Source organism: Lissotriton vulgaris, chromosome 1_1 (assembly GCF_964263255.1).
Source record: "Lissotriton vulgaris chromosome 1_1, aLisVul1.2, whole genome shotgun sequence".
Lineage (NCBI taxonomy): Eukaryota > Metazoa > Chordata > Amphibia > Caudata > Salamandridae > Lissotriton > Lissotriton vulgaris.
The window spans coordinates 2,090,917,651-2,090,938,066 of NC_141685.1; the positions used below are offsets into that span (position 1 = coordinate 2,090,917,651).

At 43.3% G+C, this 20,416-nt stretch overlaps 1 protein-coding gene across 1 annotated transcript in view; it reads left to right on the top strand.

The window, feature by feature from the left end:
• The window catches only part of VWF (von Willebrand factor), a 1,126,314-nt gene that overhangs the window by 861,499 nt on the left and 244,399 nt on the right, over nucleotides 1–20,416 (top strand). Inside the window, exons 39-40 of the mRNA XM_086921215.1 lie at nucleotides 1,202–1,304; nucleotides 1,406–1,480. Coding sequence (XP_086777341.1) covers nucleotides 1,202–1,304; nucleotides 1,406–1,480 — 178 coding nt within the window. The remainder of the gene's footprint in view (nucleotides 1–1,201; nucleotides 1,305–1,405; nucleotides 1,481–20,416) is intronic.

Consider the following 20,416-nt stretch of genomic DNA (forward strand, 5'->3'; position numbering starts at 1 on the left):
TTCAATCAGTATCAAAAAGCTTTAAGTTCCAGCCAACGCGTTTCGTTCTCCATGGGAGAACTTCATCAGGGCTCTTATGGAATTTCGCTGACAAGTGCGAAGCCTAGTAACGTATGAGGGTCACAAATCTAAAAGGTGTCTGGATCAGTCCCGACCTCACATACGACCTAGGTTCTGGCTAGTAGTTAACACTTTTAAGAAGGCCAAGAGTAGATGCCACAAGCTCAAAGGTAGATATGTGTGGATCCTATGTACATCCCTGCACCGGATCGGAGTCTATATAGAGATTCAGTTTGCACTGTTGCGCTCCCCACTCGGGAAGCTACGGCAGTCTGTATATTTTCATGCTTATCTGCAAGGTTTCAAGTCTCTTAGATTAAAAAGGCAGAACCATTAAATGTAGTAAGGTCTCCAGGCAATATTCTGGAGTCTTATGAGGGGAAAAGTTCCCCCGGCTTTATTGAGCCCATTCGTACGGTCAGTATTTCGGAGTGCCGAGTGGCTTAACGCTGCCTTGTAAATATGGTGAAGGGGCTATCACCACAAGAACGTCATAAAAAGTGACTTTCTGGTGGCGATTACCCTTGTAAATATGCCCCCCAGTTTCTTTCACAGAAAGAAACGCAATTGCCCACAGCTAGTCAAAACAGCAGCACTTCAGTTACAGGTACCACAGTCTAAAGTTTTGAAGTGACATTAGTTCGGCAGTCTCAGCTTTTCTACTGATTCCATCTCTACCCCTCCAGTTCACTGTTAGGCCCGGAAAAGGGACGTGGTAAATGAAAACACTGCTCAACCTCCAGAATTATTCTCTAGGTCTGACACCCTCTGGAGCCAAGACTGACTGGTTCCTACAGCTATGTGCATTATAAATAGATATGCAGTGCGGGGCTCATGAAAATGATGGGTGTGGGGCAAATAACTGCAGCTGTCCCCTTGTAACAAACAGCCTTGGATCAGAACTATTGCTACAGACTGAAGCGTTGTCACATTTATCACAAAATAAGTTGAACTATGCAAACCTCTGCAGTGCATTCTTGTGTGGTGAATACATTTTTTAAAAGAAACCATAACGCATCAAATTACTTATGTGATCAAACAAAGCAGCAGCTTCCCAGTCCCTTGTTTTGCCAGGATTGTTGAGAGTTTATCCTAACTTCAAAGCTTTCCTCTCAGTCTAACCATGTGTTTTTTTATGCAGCATCTGGACACGTGGATTCCTTCCCGAGAGCCCTGCGTGTTCTGCATGTGCCTCGATAACAGGACAATAAACTGCACAGCAAGGCCATGCCCTACAGTCAAACGTAAGAGGAGCAAAACCTTATCCTTCTCTGCCTTTCTCTTCTGCCTTATCTGATCAAAAGCAACCCCTGTTCACAGACAACTGGTTATTGTCTTCCCGCAGCTGCTGTGTGTGGTCCCTGTGAAGTCGCCAGATTAAAGAGGGAGTCTGACCAGTGCTGTCCACAGTACGAATGTGGTAGGTGTCAGCAAATCCAACTGGCTCTAGTCCAGAGCTGTGCTGTTCATGTGCGGCACACTCTTTGTGCATTTTTGACAATGACTTTGAACGTGACAATATGGTATGGTATAAGAAGGTATGAGCATATATGTAGCGTTTATTTCCCACTTCCTGAGAAGGCGCTGCTTACACATAGAAGCTTTCTTCACAAAGTATTCCTCATAGACCCCCGAAAGGAGGGGAGGTAGAAGAGGTCGTACCAGTGGGACGGGGAATTGAGGGTAAAATATATATTTTTTTAAATGTACCTCTCGCTACCCCAACGCCGACTGCCAGATTGGTGCTTCACTCCCAGGAGTCTCAGGTAAGGCACATGCTCCCCACCCGATCCAGATGCTGTTCTCACGCCATGAGAGCATTGCCAGGATTGGCCTAAGCGGCCTGGTCTTCCGCTCAGATACTGCCTGGGAGCCTGCGGCTTTTCTGCAACCAGGCTGTGTACACAGCTGCGTTGGAAAAATAGAAGTGCGCATGTCTGTTTGGCCGGCCTAAGAAAGCAGGCCAAACTTACATATGCACTTCTGAGTGCCCACCACTCGTGCTTGTCATGGACCAGCAAGCATGCACTTTCAGCCAAAGGCCGTCACAGAAAAATTCAATTATTTTATTCTTTTAATGTCATTTTATGTTTCTGTGACTAACTCTGACCAGTGAGGCAAACCTCCTCTGCCATTACAGAGGAGTTGCCCTCACTCTATCACAGAATGACCCCGCCTGTGGAAGTGTAACTACAAAGAGGTAGGGACTCTTCACGGCCCACTTAAAGAGTTGTGGTACTTCATCTGGAGTGACCGGGTTCATCCTTCCCCCTAGACACTGGGCCTCTTTGTACTGGTGCAGGGGTCCATATGATGACTGCATCAGTACGGGGAAGCAAACAATGCACTTCCCGAGCAGACACAATCTTGCCCTGCCCCCTCTGCCTCTTCACACCACCCTCCACCTTCAACTGGCCCTCCTATTGACACTTTTCCACCTGCTTAGAATAAGTGGAGTATGTCAGCTTTTTTTCACTGAAATCAGGGCTAACTACCCAGAATAGGTAAACAGGCAATTCCTTTTCTAAGGAAAATTGTAATCACTGGAACCTGGTGCAGGGAAAATGGCCGACCATTATCCCTCCAGAAAATTCCTAATATTAGTAATGACGGCCTAACTGGGCTAAATCCATTAGTCCTTTCCATGTGTGGCTATGCCAGGGAGCCACCCCCTGGTGGGATGTTCCCTAGCATCTAGACAAGGGTAGCAAACTCCTCAGTGAAGGGGAGCAGCATTCCATCTCTGTTCCCATTATTGGGACTTGACAGCTGCAGTTGGAGCTGAATAGGGGGCTTAGATTGCCTGATGACAGTGTACCAGTTCTATTTCTATGAAGCTTAGAAGGTACTTTTTGTTTTTATTTATTTGTTCTTCTAACTATTTATTAGTTGCATAACATCCATTTTAATTTATACTTTACAGGGGTCAAAATTCTTTCTTTACAGTTCACTATATTTATTTTATTATTCTCTGTCATTTTCATATTTAGATTTGTTATTATTATTTCAATTGCAGTTCATTTTCGCTGGGTGTATTGTATTACGTAAATAACGCTTCCTTTGCAAAAGGTGCAAATGCAACATATTGGCCAGAATGTACTACTCATTATAAAAGGTGTCTTGTTCGTTTCTCATTAATATCAAAAGTGTGAGTCGGGCTAAAAGAACCTATCACAAAATGTTTCATACATAAGTTTGGTAAAATCAGAAGGGTCTTGGTTAAAGCTAGACCTAAAAAAAATTTGAAAGGGCACAATATTAAGATCCTATTTTGCAACTGAAGTGGGGGAGGGGTGGTTTGAGGAGTATTCTAGAAATCAATATAACATCTGCTCTCCTTTTTTTATGTCCTCTTTCTGCAATAGTATGTGTAAGGAGTTGTCGGGGACCCCACCTCTCTCTTTCTGATCCTTCAGGACTCCGTAATTTCGTGGCCCGACAGGGGTGTCTTGGCAGGGTCAGGGGTGTTTTTGGCAGGGGTCTCTTTGTTTCCATTACCAATTCCAATAAATGTTTCTGGAGGAAGGGAGCTAGCCATCCTGGCTACTCAAACAGGCATTCTACCAGTTTATTTATTGCCACTGCATAATCATCGGACTTTGAACACCACAGAGCAAATTTTCAGGTAGAGTAAAATTACTGACTAGCTTGATTGGACTGTTCCCATATTTCCCAGAAGTTGTATTTCTTACTTGGTTTCCCCTTCCTATCCAATTTGTTTATTCTATGTATTGAAGACAACCATTCCCAGTGTGTGGGGGGTAAAGGGCTTATCCATTTGATGCATATTTCCCTTCTTGCCAGTAAGATTAACAAAAAAGAGTAAATTCTCTTGCTTCTTAGTTAGCTTAACTAGACACTCCGACTGGTCCACCACAAATATAACAAGGTCAATACTTACATCAGATGGTCTTTCTAGTAAGGTACTGAGGGTCTTACCCACTTCCTGCCAGAATTTGTCAAGCTGGGGGCACTGCCAAAACATATGCAGGTCGTCTACTTTCTCCATAACACATTTTGGGCAGTTCTTAGTTTTTGCCCCACTGAAATCTGATAGCCTCTTTGGGGTCCAATATGTACTATGAGTGGTAAACAAATGGTTTCTCCTTAAAGCAGCAGATTTTACAATGGACCAACATTTTTCCATAGATACTCGCCATGTTTTTTGTGCATCCAGCCTCAGCAGATCTTTCCCCCAGGTCGCTTCAGGGATTGGGAAGTCATCCTCACCCGCTAATATGAGGGCCCATCACCATCAAGAAATATCTTTTTTTAAGGGCACATTTTCCTGCATCTCAGTCTCAAATGCAGTATTTCTTTTTTTGTTTTCTTTTAAAGTTTTTGCCCAACTAGTAAGATGATAAAATTTGGATTTTGATAGGGAGGCGTTTGTTATTATTGTCAGTTTGTCCCAGTCAACAATGTTGTTCTCGATCATCAATTGGCCCCATTTGAGTACTCCAGATGTTTTCAACGGGACAGCAAGCCTGTGTGGGGTGCCTGGTGATTCCCATATGGGGGTGAATTCGCTATAATATGGTATCTTCAAAGTACTTCTTATGTGGTACCATAGCTTTGCTGCTGACTTGAGGACCTTTAATTTCACCTTTTAAAAAAAATTTGGATGGCCAAATTTGTATAAAAAGTGTCCTTCACTTCCAGTCATTACTTGTAGGTAGGCAGGATAGTACTCATAGCTTTTCAATAAAACCCTTGAATTGAAAGGCTCTGTAGTATTCAAGTAAATCCGGACTCGCTATCCCACCTTGTTCTTTCTTCCTTCTTAGTTTTTTCCATGCTATTCTTGTCCCCTTTGATGCCCATATAAAACTATTTAGCTCCCCTTGAAGTTTCTTTATCGACTCCGTCTTAAATTCGAATTGAATGGAGCTAAAAATGTAGGTAAAGCGGGGTAGAATTGACATTTTAATTATATTTGATGTCCCCAGAAAGGTCAGTGGAAGACCTCCCCAAAATTTGAGTAGTTTCCTGACCTCACCAAAAATGTTATTAAAATTTATCTAAGCTACTTTATCCAGGTCTCTGACCAACTCTATGCCTAGATATATTATCTTTTCCTTAACAAGATGGTTATTGCCATGGGTGTTCCATTCCATAATTTCTGTTTTTGACTGGTTGGTCTGGTATCCCAATACCCTCCCAAAATTTGTCAAGGTTTCTTCTTTGGTATTAAAAGAACCCACAAAGTCACTCGTAAAAATCATTAAGTCATCGGCATACAGAGCAACTTTTTTTTCCACCCTTGATAGGAGAAGGGGGATATGTCCAGATTATTTCTAAGGTTTTGTGCAAGGGGTTCGATGTATATGTACATGGGGAGACAGGGGACAGCCCTGTCTCGTGCCTCTCTTGATATTTATGTTTTCTGTGAGGTTCCCATTAATTAGTATCCTGGCCCTTGGATCTCTGTATAGTCTCTTAACCATTCCTTGGAAATTTCCCCCAGATTATATTTATCCAAGACGCTGTTTAAAAATTCCCAGTTCACTCTATTGAATGCTGTGGCTGCATCGAAAGTGATTATAGAAAGGGGCATCTTTCTTGTGTGGCTAAGTCTATCGTTCCAATTAATTCATGGGTCAAATCTTGAATCTGTGTCCCTTTTACAAACCCCTTCTGGTCAGTATAAATTAGGGCTCCAGCTACTTTCCCTAGTCTCTTTGCCATGTTCTGCGTGAATATCTTGTAGTCGCAGTTCAGTAGAGATGTAGGCCGATACGACACGCATTTGCCTGGATTTTTCCCTGGTTTTAGTAAGATATTGATTATTGCATCATTCCAGGAATCTGGAAGATCTCCATTCTCCTCGAAAGATTTTATTTAGCAAATCCGTTAGTGGGGGACCAGGGCTTCCCTTAGCTTGATAAAGAGCTCATTGGGTAGAGCATCCGGGCCTGCTGCCTTTCATCTCTTTAAACCACTAATAACGTCTTCGACTCTTTATTTGGGATTTTGACATTTACGTCTTCTTTTTCCTCTTTTGATAATATTGGGAGGTCTAACCCATCTAAGTAGTCCTGGAGTTGTTTGTTTGTTGGTCTAATATCCTCGGTATATAGGTCTCCAAAGAATGTAACAAATTCCTGCATAATCACCGAATCCTCAGAGCATATTTCTGCAGAATTCTCGGGCTGGTTACCTGCTATCTTGTTTCTAGTTTGGTCTGTTTTTATTTTCCATGCCAACATCTTGCTGCAACCGTCTCCATATTCATAATGGGACAATTTGCTGGCCTCCTACCTCTCTCTCACAATATTCTCAAAAATTTCTGCAAGAGCTTCTTTTTTTTTCGACCTGTCAGCCTCCATTTTTTCCTTTTTAATGTTGCAGTTTCTGCTGCTAATTGTATATCCAGTGTTTTTATAGTACCTTCAAGTTGACAAATCTCGTGTTTTTTAATTTTTTTATTTATATGCTGCTATGCTTAACAGCTTTTCTCTAATTACCGCCTTATATGCATCCCATGTGACTTGTATAGAAGTGCCATTTTTGTTAGTTTGGAAATAGTTTCTACTTTAAGTGCATCTATATTTTGTGGGCCTGCTAAAATTCTGCGGTCAACTGTCCATCTTTGGGGAGTGGTGTTTTGTTTCATTCGGATTTTTAATAGTACAGCTGAGTGATCGGATAGATGAGCAGGCAAGTGTCCCACCTTCTGTGTGCTGTTAACTAAGCTTCTGTCCACCAAAAAGTAATCTATTCTGGACAGCAGTCCTAATTTTTTATTTTGGAATGTAAAACCTTACCCTTTGTTTCCTTTCCCTTTCCAAATGTCATCCAAACCCAGATCTTTTATATAACACCCCAACCACTCCCTCATTTTTAACAGGTTTACTTCTCTCATCGGGGGAGACGATCCACCTTGGGATCTAAGATTATGTTGAAATCACCCCCTATGATTATCGGGGAGGCCGCCGTTAATAGTTGAGTATACAGTTTTTGTATAGGGTCTGGGTCGTCTGCATTAGGCCCGTAGTAACCAACAATGGTGTAATGTTTGTCGGATATTCTTACTCTGGTTACCACCCATCTCCCTTTCCTGTCAACTTCCACGGTCTCTATTCTTGCTTTGAGGGTTTTTTTAAATAATATGGCTACTCCTATAATACAGCAGTCCTGATTTGTACAGACATATGAGTCCACCCAACTCAAAGTCTTTATTATTTCTTCCCATTAATTTTTCAAGAGATGCGTTTCCTGTAATATTATAAATTCACTGTCTATCGTTTTCAAATATTCGAGTATTCTCTTTCTCCTGTTTTTAGTTCTGAGGCCGTTGACATTCCACAAGAGTATGTTAACTACCGCCGGGTCTTTCTTCATTATTTTGTTTCTTTTTTCCGTGGGGTCTTCCTGCGGATTTGCCAGTCCCAATCTCTTTCATCTTATTTCTTGAGGACTTTTTTTGTTTTTTCCCTAGTTTGCTCCCCACCCATGTGTTTGCATTTTTGTTTTGTTTTTGTTTATATTTTTGTTGAAACATCCCTCCCTGGAGAAGCCTCCCTTATCTCTTCTTTGGGCAGTATTGATAGCCCTATTTGAGCTCCCTGCTCACCATTTTGATATTTCAGATTTCTCGCATTTGATCTCCCATTTGTTCCAGGAAATGCTCGACCTCCTTCGGCTCCCTGATGTTATGCATTTTACTCCTCCACATGATCCTCAGGGCTGCTGGGAACTTCATTTGTACTGTGGCCCCTAGAATTCTTACTTCCTGCATCTGCTGCACCTGCATCCTGCATCTTCCTAGCTCCCATTGTCTGCCTTGTTGCCTTAGAAATATCCGATCGGATTCTGAAGTGCCATTTGTCTTTGTTATAAAAGCCCTTCTTTAGGGCCTCACTCAAAATATTTACCTTGAGGGTGTAGGTCTTAAAATGTATCACTATTTTTCTCGGGTTCTTCCTCATCCTGTTTTTGCCAAAGGGGTCTCGTTGTACCCTCTGTATATCCTCTGCTAAATCTGTTGCTTTTGCCCAGGGAAAGTACTCTTCAAGGAGTAATACTATGTACTTTTTTAATGTCCTCACCTTCTCAACCCTCTGGCACATTCAAAATTCTTAAGTTATTCCTCCTTGCCTGATTCTCTAAGGATTCTAGCTTTTCAATAATGCTTCTTTCATTCGATTTCAGAACCTGATCTCCTTCTGGTGACTCCACTTTTTTCTCAGGACCTCTACAGCTACCTCTACTGCTGTTACTCTCTCCCCCAATGCATTCAACGTAGTGTCCAGCATTTCGCAAGTCTTCTGAATCTTAGTTTGGTTAACCTCAGAGGTAGCGAATTTTGCCTTCATTTCTTCTAGCATTCTCTCTAGAATCTGATCTGTTGAGTTCTGAGGGGACTCGAGGGTTTTTGATTGCTGGTCGGTGCGCTCAACACTACCTGCACTAGCTGTACTTGCAGCTATGCTGGTGGTTATGGGCAGTTCTACTGTGTTAACTGCTGTTGTAGGCACCCGTCGTTGCTCTGACTCTGTGCCCCCCTCCATACTCTCCCTGATCCCCATACTCTTACTGATGTTCTCCTCTTGGGGGTTAGGCGGGAGGTTCCTAGAGTGTTGTTGTTGATCAATTGCTCTTGTACTTGGACCTTGAAGAAGGATCTTACGGAAGGGGTGACTTTAGGACCTGAAACCCCCCATGCTCCTCCTTTCTTGTTCGTCTGCTTCCTTTTGGCTCTGGGGGTTGGAGTTGTGGTCTTAGCCTACTTTTTAGCTTTCTTTTTTGTACTGCAGGGGGCTATATCCTGTTTGGGGGCCACAGACTGGTTGCTTTCAAGGAACTGTCTATTTCTTAGGAAATAGCTTGTGCGTTTGCCTTGCTCACTGCCTTGCTCCCTGCCTGCCGTTGTCGCTACCTCGGAGGAGCAGGAGGTACTCGAGGTCTCCCCCCACTCTTCCCCAGATGCTGCAGTACCGGGCACCCCTCCCCCTGTGACCACGCTGGTCTCTTCGAGATGTCGCCGCCCTCAAAACCACCCGGCCGGCTTACCCTGATCATGCGGTTGACTACACTATTTTTATCGCTGTGTTTATGTTCCAGCGGTCTGGCGCATGCAGAGTGCGCCGCAGAGTGTGCCGTCCAGGATCCCTTTTGCAGAGTCCTACTCTCATTCAGGAAGGAAGGTTTGGCTTGAGCTGCAGTCGCTCTGCTCAAGCTGCCCCGGAAGGGGACGGAGACTCTGGCGACCACCCTCCGATAGTTCCGCTGTGCTATCGAGGCTTCTGCCCTCAAGCGGACAAGCGCGTGGAGCGCTCTGGTGACAATTAACTCTGCTCCCCCGCCGGGCTTTCTCAGCGCGGTAAGTTTAGAATTTGTCTCTGCTTTCACAATATATAGTCCTGTTGGCAGCATATCCTCTTCATGCATATGTAGAGTGATTTGGGCATTTCCTGGGTTGATTACTGTGGTTTTCTCATTATCTCTGCCGGCGAGCACGGAGCTCCCGACAAGTCAGTCTAGCCGGGCGCCATCTTCTCCTCTACCACCAGGGGACCACAACATCTGCTCTCCTTGCATGGTTAGCGTGTTTTACCAAAAACAATAAAAGGCGCAGCTCAATCGATATAATGGTGCCTTATTCCCTTTGTTCATTAGAGAAATCGAAATCGTATGATGGTCTAGTAATGCAGCATATGAAGGCCTTTCCATGTCTTTCTTGGTATATGCAGTGGTTTCCGTTGCCCTTTCATCCAGAACTTTAAAAGATCATGCCTTTTCTTAATAATTATAGTAAATGTGTAGCCTGGACAGCTAATATTGGCTTTCGAATAGACTACTCAATTCATGTTTTCTCTGACTATTTCTATTGGAGATTGCCCGCATCCTAAGTCAAGGAAGGCTATGACTAATAAGTTCCAAGAAACCCGAAAAGTTATATGTGCACTTTAATAAGAAATATTAAACATAACGCGCATAGGAGACAACTGCTCTAACTACGTGCTAATTCATATAGTAAATATACAGCGCTTGTAGCGTAAAGGCTGTGATATATGTATTATGAATACATACACCTTATAAGTAAACAAGGGACCTTAAAAGTGGTCAAACCGTTCTACACATTTTGTGCTATGATTACATTGTAGTGCCAACAATGACAAGAAAAGTTATCCGGAAGAATTGACAACGCCCATCATTGGTTCATTAAAGACAGATCTGTAGCCTGAGTAGGTTTGCAATAAAATTACTGTTTTCATATCTGGGTGCAGTAATAGATGAGTCCTGAGGTGCGAGTAATTCCAACTTGCCCCTCAATCAAAGGAGAGTGGACGGTAACTAGGTATTTTTAACTTTAATTCCCAGCTATGTCTTAGTTTCTGAGGTAGGTGAATGTAAACTAGGAATCTGTAACTTAAATTGTTCTCAGATATCCTGTTTCCTCATCTGTGTCTACCTGAGATGGATCCAATGGCCTGGTGTACAAAGATCCCTAATTAGAAGTACTAAATTGCAATAAATAACCATTTGTTATTTGCAACTTCGTATTAGGAATCTACTAATATGGATTTAGTCGAGGTGAGTACATTTGCACACCGATTTCTACCAAATGCATTGGTATTTTATTTAGCAGCCTATGTAGTATTAGGATGGTCTACATAATACTGATTCCAGTGGTTAGCAATTCAACCTACCTCAGTAATATGCATGAGGTAGGTTGCAAATTGAGACCCAGTACGATTGGTTAGGGTCACAGATATTGGTGGCCTGCTGGAGTCAGCAGACCACTATGTCTGTGATTGCTTTTAAATAAAGCAATCACGAGCAGCTCGTTTTCCTAAAAGGAAAATGGGGTGCATATAAAAAAAAATGAATAATTTTCCAAGCTAACATTTTTTTTTTACCCTTCACAGAGAAGAAGACGTACCTTAGTGACCGCTTACAGTTTGCAAATAATTTCCACCAATTTGGATTTTGTGGCAAAATATTATTGTTTTGCAATGGATGTTGGTTGCAAAACATTAACACATAAGTTAAGGTATCAGTATTTGGAAGGGACGCCCTTTACACCCCCCTTTCAAATACCAATTCTATATTGTATCTGAAACCCAAATTATGATGCTCTAATGTGTTACTGAAGCACAGTTTGGGCTTTCTACATTAAAAGAAGCAATTTTGTGGTCCCAAAGGCTCAAATTTGACAATGTGACTGAAAAATCACTTTGTACATCAGGCCCCGAGTGTTTCTGTTTATAAAATGCATTTCCATCCCTACCTCGGATGGAAGGACATATGGCCTTAGTAAGTTTCCGCTTCCCTCCTGCGCGTGAGGGATGCAAATTTGCGTTTTTTCTGTTCGTTCTAACACGTTTCTGTGATACTTAAACTTATACCACCGCATCATGTTCACCATCGCACAATCGCAGCACACCCTGTGCCAGCACTCAAGACTAACAGCTCTTCTCGTACAGGGCTCCATCGAGTGATGGACCTTAATACCGGGCATGCGTGTTTGCCTGCTGCAGCCTGAAACCTTTCAAACCAGCAACAGCAACATGAGGACACATTGGCAGCAGCTGTGCAAAGTACAAGATATAAAGTATAAAGTTAATTTGGAAACATCTTGTCTGAGGTCGCTATTATGAATATTAATGGACCATGGGAGAGCGGAGGGCCTTCCTTCACTATCTTTGATCTGCCTGCTGCAGGCTTCAATAAAATAGGTGGTTAGAAAAACCACATTCGAAATTGACATTGACAAGTGGTATTCCCCACATAGTTCAGCTGCATCTGGTAACATTGCAATTAATCAATTAATAATGCAGTGTATTTTCCTGTTGTCGTGATTCTGAATTCTGGTGGAGCAGTTGTCTTCTAATGTATTACAACAAACTTACAACCAAATCTATGCATGAAAGCAGTATAACCCCTCGCTCAGAAACAATGATCCGGCTCAATCAGAAAACACACTTTGATCTGTCCCAGAATCCATGAGATCGAAAGTTGGGACAGAAACGGATCAGACGAATGTGCATGCCTTCCCTGAGTTTCACATTGTGAGCTCTAGCTGGGTGTTAATATGTAGGCCTCAGCACACTTTAGAATCATATGTGTATGTTGAGGACTCGTTGAGGAAAGAAGTGAGGCCTAGAGCTAAGATTTGTGGTCTGGAGCGGCACCAGGGGCACCCCTAGTTACTGTGTGTCGCTACCATTAGCTCACCAGACTGATGAGGCCTGACAATGGTAGAAGCATGCTGATCTTTGCAGCAGGCATGCCTTTGTACCTTTCCCTTGTACTGAGAGAGCGGTGTACTGTCCACGCCTGCTTAAATTGGCATACCAGTCCACTGCAACAAGATCCTTTGCTACATGTGTATAGGTTATGAATGTTGCATAGTTCTTTACCATTTACATACACAGCAAAATATGAATGGAGTGTGTAGACGTTGTTTAACTGTATCAACCAGGAATCCAGTTTTAACTACCTGTGCAATAGTCGTACACAAGATAGAGGCTGGAGTGAGCCTGCTGTACAGCAGTATATGTTGCTGTGTCCTCCAGAGCAGCCATGACGTCCTTTTTAGTGGTCTAGACTCTAGCGTTTGAGAGATAGGAGACAGAGAGTCCATTTACAGTGCAGGGAGTGTCCTTTTCCCATTCCTGCTCCATTCTTCCCTCAACGGTGTTACTCGTAACAAGTTAGATTGTAATAGGGTGGGAATGTTTCTCCATGGTTTTTGCTTTCTTTGGGTTTCCCCTGGCAGGAAGCTTTCATCCCACCCTTCATTCCTGCTGACACTATGGTCCAAAAACTGGGGCTAAGCGAGTCTGGAAGGAATACTTAAATAACCATGCACTGTCTGAAGCCTGCCTGAAAATTCCAGAGCAGCACCAATGTAATCCACCAACTTGGTGAACCGAGTATAATGATAGGGCTGAAACCTGTGTAGTCATTGCACCAGGAGTTCCCAATAACCAAGTACAGCACTGGACACCCAGAAAGACCTTTGAGTGGCAGCTTTGGAGCCACTGACTGCCAATTCCCATGCCAGGTTTGGGACCAGAAACTTCCAAAAGTTTGGATCTTCCCAGGAACAGCTGCCAGAAGCTATCTCACAGGAAGGAGTCTTCTAACAACTTTATGGGTGCATGTAGGTGCCCCTGCACAAAATGAACCATGCCTAGAAGAGAGGGGTTCGAGGAGCTGGTCAAGAAGCTCAGAGGACTGGCTTATGAACCAGGGTAGGATCAGCATCACCAGCCCCTGCAGTGAGGCCAGTGTCTTGGTCCCTTTACAGTGTCCCTGGAGTAGAGTGTTTAGCTCTCCAAGAAGATGGAGTGCCTGTGATGTGATTCTGAAGTATCGCAACTGCAGTCAGCAGTCATCAAAATATTCCCAAAGCGCCTAGACAACTTGGCACTGAGAGGTTTTGTATACACAGTGACAAGAACTTTTCATGACTTTTCACTGTTGGGACATACTTTTCCTTATTATCGAGCATGATCCACTTTAGTATATGAACCCAGCCAGACTTATTATTTTTAACAGATACATGGCTAAAAGATAACTCCATGCCAGATATCATGGTTACTCTCCTACAGGACTATACAATGGCACATGCTAACCGAAAAAACGAAGTAGCAGGTGGGCTAGCTATTATCCTCAAGAAATATTTAAAGGGAAAATTCTCCTCTATTACAATCCCTTGGTGTAACAATCTCATATTTATAATTGACCTCTGTGATACATTTGCTTTCTCTGGTATATTAATACACCACCCCTAGTATCACCATCTCATTTCTTACAGACATTCCCCGAAATAGTGGCAGAATAGAGTATGCATAAGGCAAACTTTATAGTTCTCGGAGATGTAAACCTACACTTCGAAAACACAAAGTGCATCAATGTAAATAACTTAATTCAGGTCCTTGAGGCCATTCGGCTGGCTCAAAGAGTGATGCTTCCCAGACATCAAAAAAGGCATCTACTCGACCCTGTTTTCTCAAACATATCTGACTTACGCCCAGCAACTCCCCTTCCCCTGTGCTGGGCAGGTCATCATCTGATCCCTTTCCATTTCAATAAAATCGAATCAAACTTGCACATTCGGAAATCTGAAGTTGAGCAAAACTAAATGCTGACATCTAGGATTCTCCCCTATCCAGTCCAGTTCCTATCATAACAAGAGGGAAAGCCAACATGTACTCTGCATTTGAAAACTAGATCGAGAGCTCGTTGGAACAGTTAATCCCTAAGAGAGTACAGAAAGGTAGCAATCACCCAATCGCTTGCCCCATGGTTCTCAGAATAGCTTTTAATCCTAAAAAAAATGTAAAAGGAAAGAAAGAAGCTGGAGGACACATTATTATACTGCCAGTAAAAAACTTTACAAGAATATAGTAAAAAAAATATCATTATGCCATAAGGAAGGCCAGAGTCTCCTTCATAAGTGAGAGGATTGGAAAGGCACCTAATTCAACAAAAGAGATTTTTAAGTTTGTTAACGCCTTCATGAAGTCACCCATGTCCCAATCAGGCTCAAGAGCCTCTAAAGCCAGATGTAACACGCTTGCAATCTGCTTCCGATAAAAAGTCTGTACCTCTTGCCCAAGACCAGGTCCTTCATTACTAATGCTACTCAATCCCGCCAAATAGAGAAGACAGACAATCTCTCAACCTTTACCAAAATTAAAACAGAAGACGTCATAAGCATTCTTACCACAATAAAATCAGGATCTCCTCTGGATGCTGCACCCCCTAACATCCTTCTTAAAAGCACAAATTCCATATGCCCCGTCATGGCCAATTTACTCAGTCACTCACTAGAAACAGGTGAGGTGCCCCGGAATGAAAGCATGCCATGTGAAACCCACTCCTGAGAAAGCCAACTTGATTCTTCACTACCGGAAAGTTACAGACCAATTTCTCTACGTCCATGTACCAGTAAAGTGATAGAGAAATTCGTGAATAAAAACCTCTCCACAAATCTAGTGCATCTGGGAGTTCTCCATTCTACCCAGACAAGCTTTTGAACAGGAAATAACATGGAAACTGCCTTGTTATCTGTGACTGAGGAGTGTTAAAAAATCGTATATTCAAATGGGACAGCCGCTGTCATTTTCCTAGACCTAAGTGCCTTGTTTCCCACAGTACCCCACCCAAATCAAATTAAAACACTGAGGAAGCAGGAATCGAAGGCACATCTCTTAAATGGTTAACCTCATTCCTAAGGAACAGAAACTTCCTAATGGGCGAGGATTGGTTGTCTTCAGATACCCTATCCATGGAATACGAGGACCACTTTAAACCCCACTTTGTTTAAAGTCGTTGTGCTGAATTTGGCAGACATTCTAATGTTGATGGATTTTCAACTGCACCATATGCTGATGATACTCAAATGATCATCTCTCTAACCTCAGACACAGAAGCACTTTCCACCTAACTTAATGCCTGTCTTAGAGGCATTACTGACTGGATGTACAGCAGCAATCTAAAACTAAATGGAGACAAAACAGGGATCTGGAATTCAGAAATGACTCCAACCTCAGGCTGGGGCGTTCAGTGGTCTGACTATCTAGGAGAACTATCTCCTCTTAAAACTGAAATAAAAAGTTTGGGCTTATGGATTGACAGCCATCTCACCATGGAGGTCCAAGCAAGAAAACATGAGGCCTCCTGTTACGACCTACTCTGGACACTAAGGAAGATTCTGAGCTGGCTTCCCCCGCCACTCGAAGAATCATTTTCCAAGGTCTTTTCCTGTCTCGTCTTGACTATGGCAATTCCGTTTACCAGGGAAGCCCTCAATATGAAGTCAAGAGACAATCCTTAATGCTGCAGCGCGCATCCCGATAAAAATCCCGTAGCACCACCCGGTCTCCCCCTCCCTTCTTACCCTTCATTGACTATCAATATGCAGAATAGTCAAATTTAAATCTCTCTGTCTGAACCACAGAACAATTTACAACAAAGTCCCCCCCTCAATCCAGAGGATGCTAACCCTCTTCACTCGCAAAGGATCACTATGCTCCGCAGAACAGTTGCTTTTTTCAGTACCCGGAATCAAGAAACCCAGAAGTGGAGCTCTTCTGCCTACCTGGTGTTTAAACTCTGGAACTCTCTGCTATTATCCTTAAAACTGATTAATGAAGGATCCAAATTCAGGAAACTTCTCAAAGCCCACCTCCTCGAGTGATATACCTATTCTACCTACTATGTGAAGGACATGACATTTAGCGTTGGGTGACCCGTTGGGGTAGCCATGCACTTTGCAGACGCATAGCATAGCATTTGTTGCAGAACTCTTGAATACGTGTCAATATTTTTAATGTTGCATGATGTACATGAACAGCATTCCGCTTTAAAAGGGAATGCCCTATAATTTGGTCTATTACTCAATCATATGTGTACAAACAGTACTTGAACAGAGGAAGCACCGCAGGGAGAGGTGTGGGGCTGTGAGAGTCCTGTCCTTACAGGTTGATTTTTTTAATTTTAAATAGGGCATTTTACAATGAGTGCAGCTTGTTCTCCTGTCATTACAAGTTTCCATGGGAGATAAACAGCACAGGCATTATATACGCATTTTATCCACTAACACACCCACTCTCATTCAAAAGACTGATGGACTATTTTCTGCCACACGCTCTTTAAAAAGCTTTTCATTTCATAACCTTGGGCTCTCAAATCCACGCAAGGAAATGTGTGAATGAAGTTTCTTTGAGCTAACATTTTCTTTTAGAAAATCGAATATGGGAATATCTTTCTCACTTGAAAGGCTCTTTGGTATGTAGATAGCCGTTTTAAAGTCTGACGCTAGCCAAGACCTTTTGATTTTACTAAAATGATATGTATAATATGCTTTAAGGGACTTTTAGTCATCCTTCTTCATCCTTTGGTCTGTTGTTGTGTCACTCCCATTTTTATTCCACCCAGTACAGCATACTGCATGAGGCATGAGTCAGCCCACTGTATCCATTGGTTAACTTAACTGTGAAAGTTTTTCACAAAGAGTACATCCACAGACAACGGAATTCCCTGAAGTGCAGGGAATACTATGGTAGTGTGTGCTTTTGAGACCCGAAAGTATTGCCAAAACAAGCATTGACAAAGGAAAAAGGCTGGTGGCCAGAGGCAGATCTTTTGGCTTAGCCGAATGCATGCTTCTTTTCTTTTGGTTTCCTTCACTGTTACAACTGAGTAAGGTTATTCAGACACACACACCTGCAGCTGTTGCTTTAACCTACTGAGCAATTTCACTTGTTTTAGAATATGCAGTCGTTAGCTGGCATTGTGATCCCTAGAGTACTCCTAAAAACGTACTCAACTGCTTAACTAACTTAAAAGGAAAAATGTGGAGTGTGTAATTTTAGCCAGCAATAGTTACCTTTATGTGCTCCTTCTGAGTCCATATTACTCCTGCCCCTTGGAGTTACCAGTACCCTTAGTATCAATAACTTTGGGTGGGCAAGGCCAATTTGATCAGAGATTGCAAGTAAAAACCTCAGGTTTCTTTACGAAATAAGGGATTACTGGGGGATTCCTAATTCTAGATTTCTCAGTTATTCCTCATTTACCTTTGGAGTTCCATGTAGAGAGTTTGGATTAATTCAGCTGCTTAAATAGCCAGGTGAAACTAAATTGATATGGGTGTTCCCTTGGCTCTCATTATTCTGAAGGGACCATTAAAGATTTTCCGCCCCATCGAATTGAGGGGCTACTAAAAATGAGTGCTTTGGAGTTGAGAAATGTATATATTTCAAGACAGGCCAGCATTACTGTCAATGCTAATGAGGCTGGGGAAAAATTAGTGATGTATAGGGTTAGAATCACCCACAGTTTTCCCTGTTTGATTTTGAAATTTTGATTGGCTCCAGAATTACGGAAGATTCTTAGAAAATCCTTGGGGTTCAAGTTGAGGATAGTTCAAATATCCTCCCAAATCTCACCTCATGATTTACATGAATCTTTAGACATTTTTAAAAGAGATTATCTGCCATCTGCTTGACCCCATGTTCGCTAACTGGGAGGCCATAGTTGTGAACCCACCTCTTCCTGTTTTATGGTCAGACCATTTCCTGGTCCCTTTTGCGATGATGTTGCCTGGGTTAAAGGTACAGGAGAAATCAAAAAGGAAAATAACATGCCGGAAGTGGGCTGACTTCTCTCAGGGAAAGTTTAACAGTGCCCTCTCTCAGGGTGGGCTGCCCGGGGGCTCAGATGTCGATAGCGCACGCGAAAATCTGGAAAGGCGTATTACGGAAGCACTGGATAGCACAAAAAAGGCCGTTAAGAGTACAAAAATCTGCTCCCTGGTGTAACCCCGCCTTGAGAACTGCTAAAGCAGCCTGTAAACGCCTAGAAAGGCAGTGGAGGAAAGATTTCTCGGACCAGGTGAGGAGGGAGTACAAAGTCACTCTGAAGAGCTATCATGGGCTCATTAGAAGGGCTAAGGCATCATACTACCAAGAACAAATTGGGCGGCAGAAAATACGTCAAGGGAACTGTTTAGGGTTTACAGAGAGATATCTTCCCTAGCAACAATGGCAGTACCAGCCACTGGCTCACAGGAGTCATGCAACCGTGTAGCGGATTACTTTGTAGATAAGGTGGAGAAAATTTACTCCACCTTCCTGAACTCTGCTTGTGTAGGCCATGAGACCTCGGGGCAAGCAGGTACGTTCTAGAGATAGAATGTATTGATAGATCTACCGTTCCCCCTCCAGAGCTGTTTACTAAAATCTGTACTAGTGTCAAGTCGGGCTCTCCAAGAGACATAGCATCCCCTAAAGTGCTTAGAGGGAGCATTGTAACTCCTAAGCCATGTATTAGACACCTCTTGGAGTTATCTTTCATGACGGTGACAGTGCCAGTAAGATCGAAGGAAGCAGTGGTCGTTCCGCTACCCCAGAAACCGCACATTAGCCCAGACCAACTTGAAAATTTGCTTCCAATCTCCTTACTTCGCAAAGGTAGCGGAGAAAGTGGTATATACGCAACTTACTGTGCATATTGGGAAATACAATCTCCTGCCTCCCACTCAGTCTGGTTTTCGGGCTATCCACTCAACGGAATCAGCCCTGTCATTTGTCACTGAAACCATTAGAAAGTATGTGGATGCTGGACAGATGGCGGCTTAATCCTGCTGGATTTAAGTGCCGCCTTTGACACTGTTGCCCACCATACATTGTTGCAGTGTCTGAGGAAAGGAGGTGTGTCTGGCAGCGCATTGAGCTCGATGGAATCTTTCCTGTCTGAGTGCAGTTTTCAGGTGAGGCAGAGCTCCCACTATTCCAAAGTCATCAAACTAAACAGGGCGTGCCACAGGGGTCGACCTTGAGCCCGACCCTGTTCAATCTCTATGTCATGCCTCTAGCAGAGATTGCAGACAAATTTGGGATTAGGGTTGTGTCCTATGCCGATGACACTCAACTGGTGGTCTCCCTGACACAGGCACAGGATACGGCAGCCTCCAATTTCATGGCATGCATGCAAGATCTTGCATTATGGATGGCTAACAACTGCCTGAAATTCAATGGCAATAAGACCGAGGTGCTTGTGGTAGGAAAAGCCCCGTCAGTGTGGTCATCGGCATGGTGGCCCCAGAGTCTTTGGCCCACACCCATGCCCTGCGCTTAGGCAAAGAACTTGGGGGTGTGGATGGACACTAAGCTCGCCTTTGAGTACCATAACAGGTGGGTAGCAGGTGCCTGTTTCAGAGTCCTGAGGGGCCTTCGGAAAACCCTGGATATGCTGCCCACTGCATCCAGGACCATGGTGCATGCCCTGGTGACATTGCGCCTTGATTATGGTAATATACTATACCGGGTTCCTACGTCTAAATGCATGCAAAGACTCCAAGGTATACAGAATGCAGCTGCTCGTCTGGTTCTTATGCCCCCGAAGAGGGCCTCCTCGAAGTTGGCGTTGGTCTCCCTCCACTGGCTGCAGATAAGGGAGAGAGTCTTGTTCAAGGCACTGTGCTTTTGCCACTGTATCATTCAGGGGACCGGTTCTTCCTACCTGGTTGACCTATTTACTCTCTATTGCCCAACACGCCAACTTAGATCATGTGGGACGGGCTTGGTGTGTGTTCCTACCTGTAAGAGAGCAAGGATAGGTGGCCGCTCCTTCCGCTTTTTGGCTGCACAGCAATGGAACAAGCTCCCCTTGAGCCTCCAGTTGGAGGGTTCGGAGGGTATCTTCAGGAAAATTTTGAAAACGTATCTCTTCCCCTCTGGATAGTCACGCCTGGCTAGGATAGGATGTAGTGATCGAGACAGTTTTGCACCGCAGTGCGGGGACACACTGGTCGAGTGAACCCTGCGCTTTATAAATGTGCTTATTATTATTATTATTATTATTATTATTATTATTATTATTATTATTATTA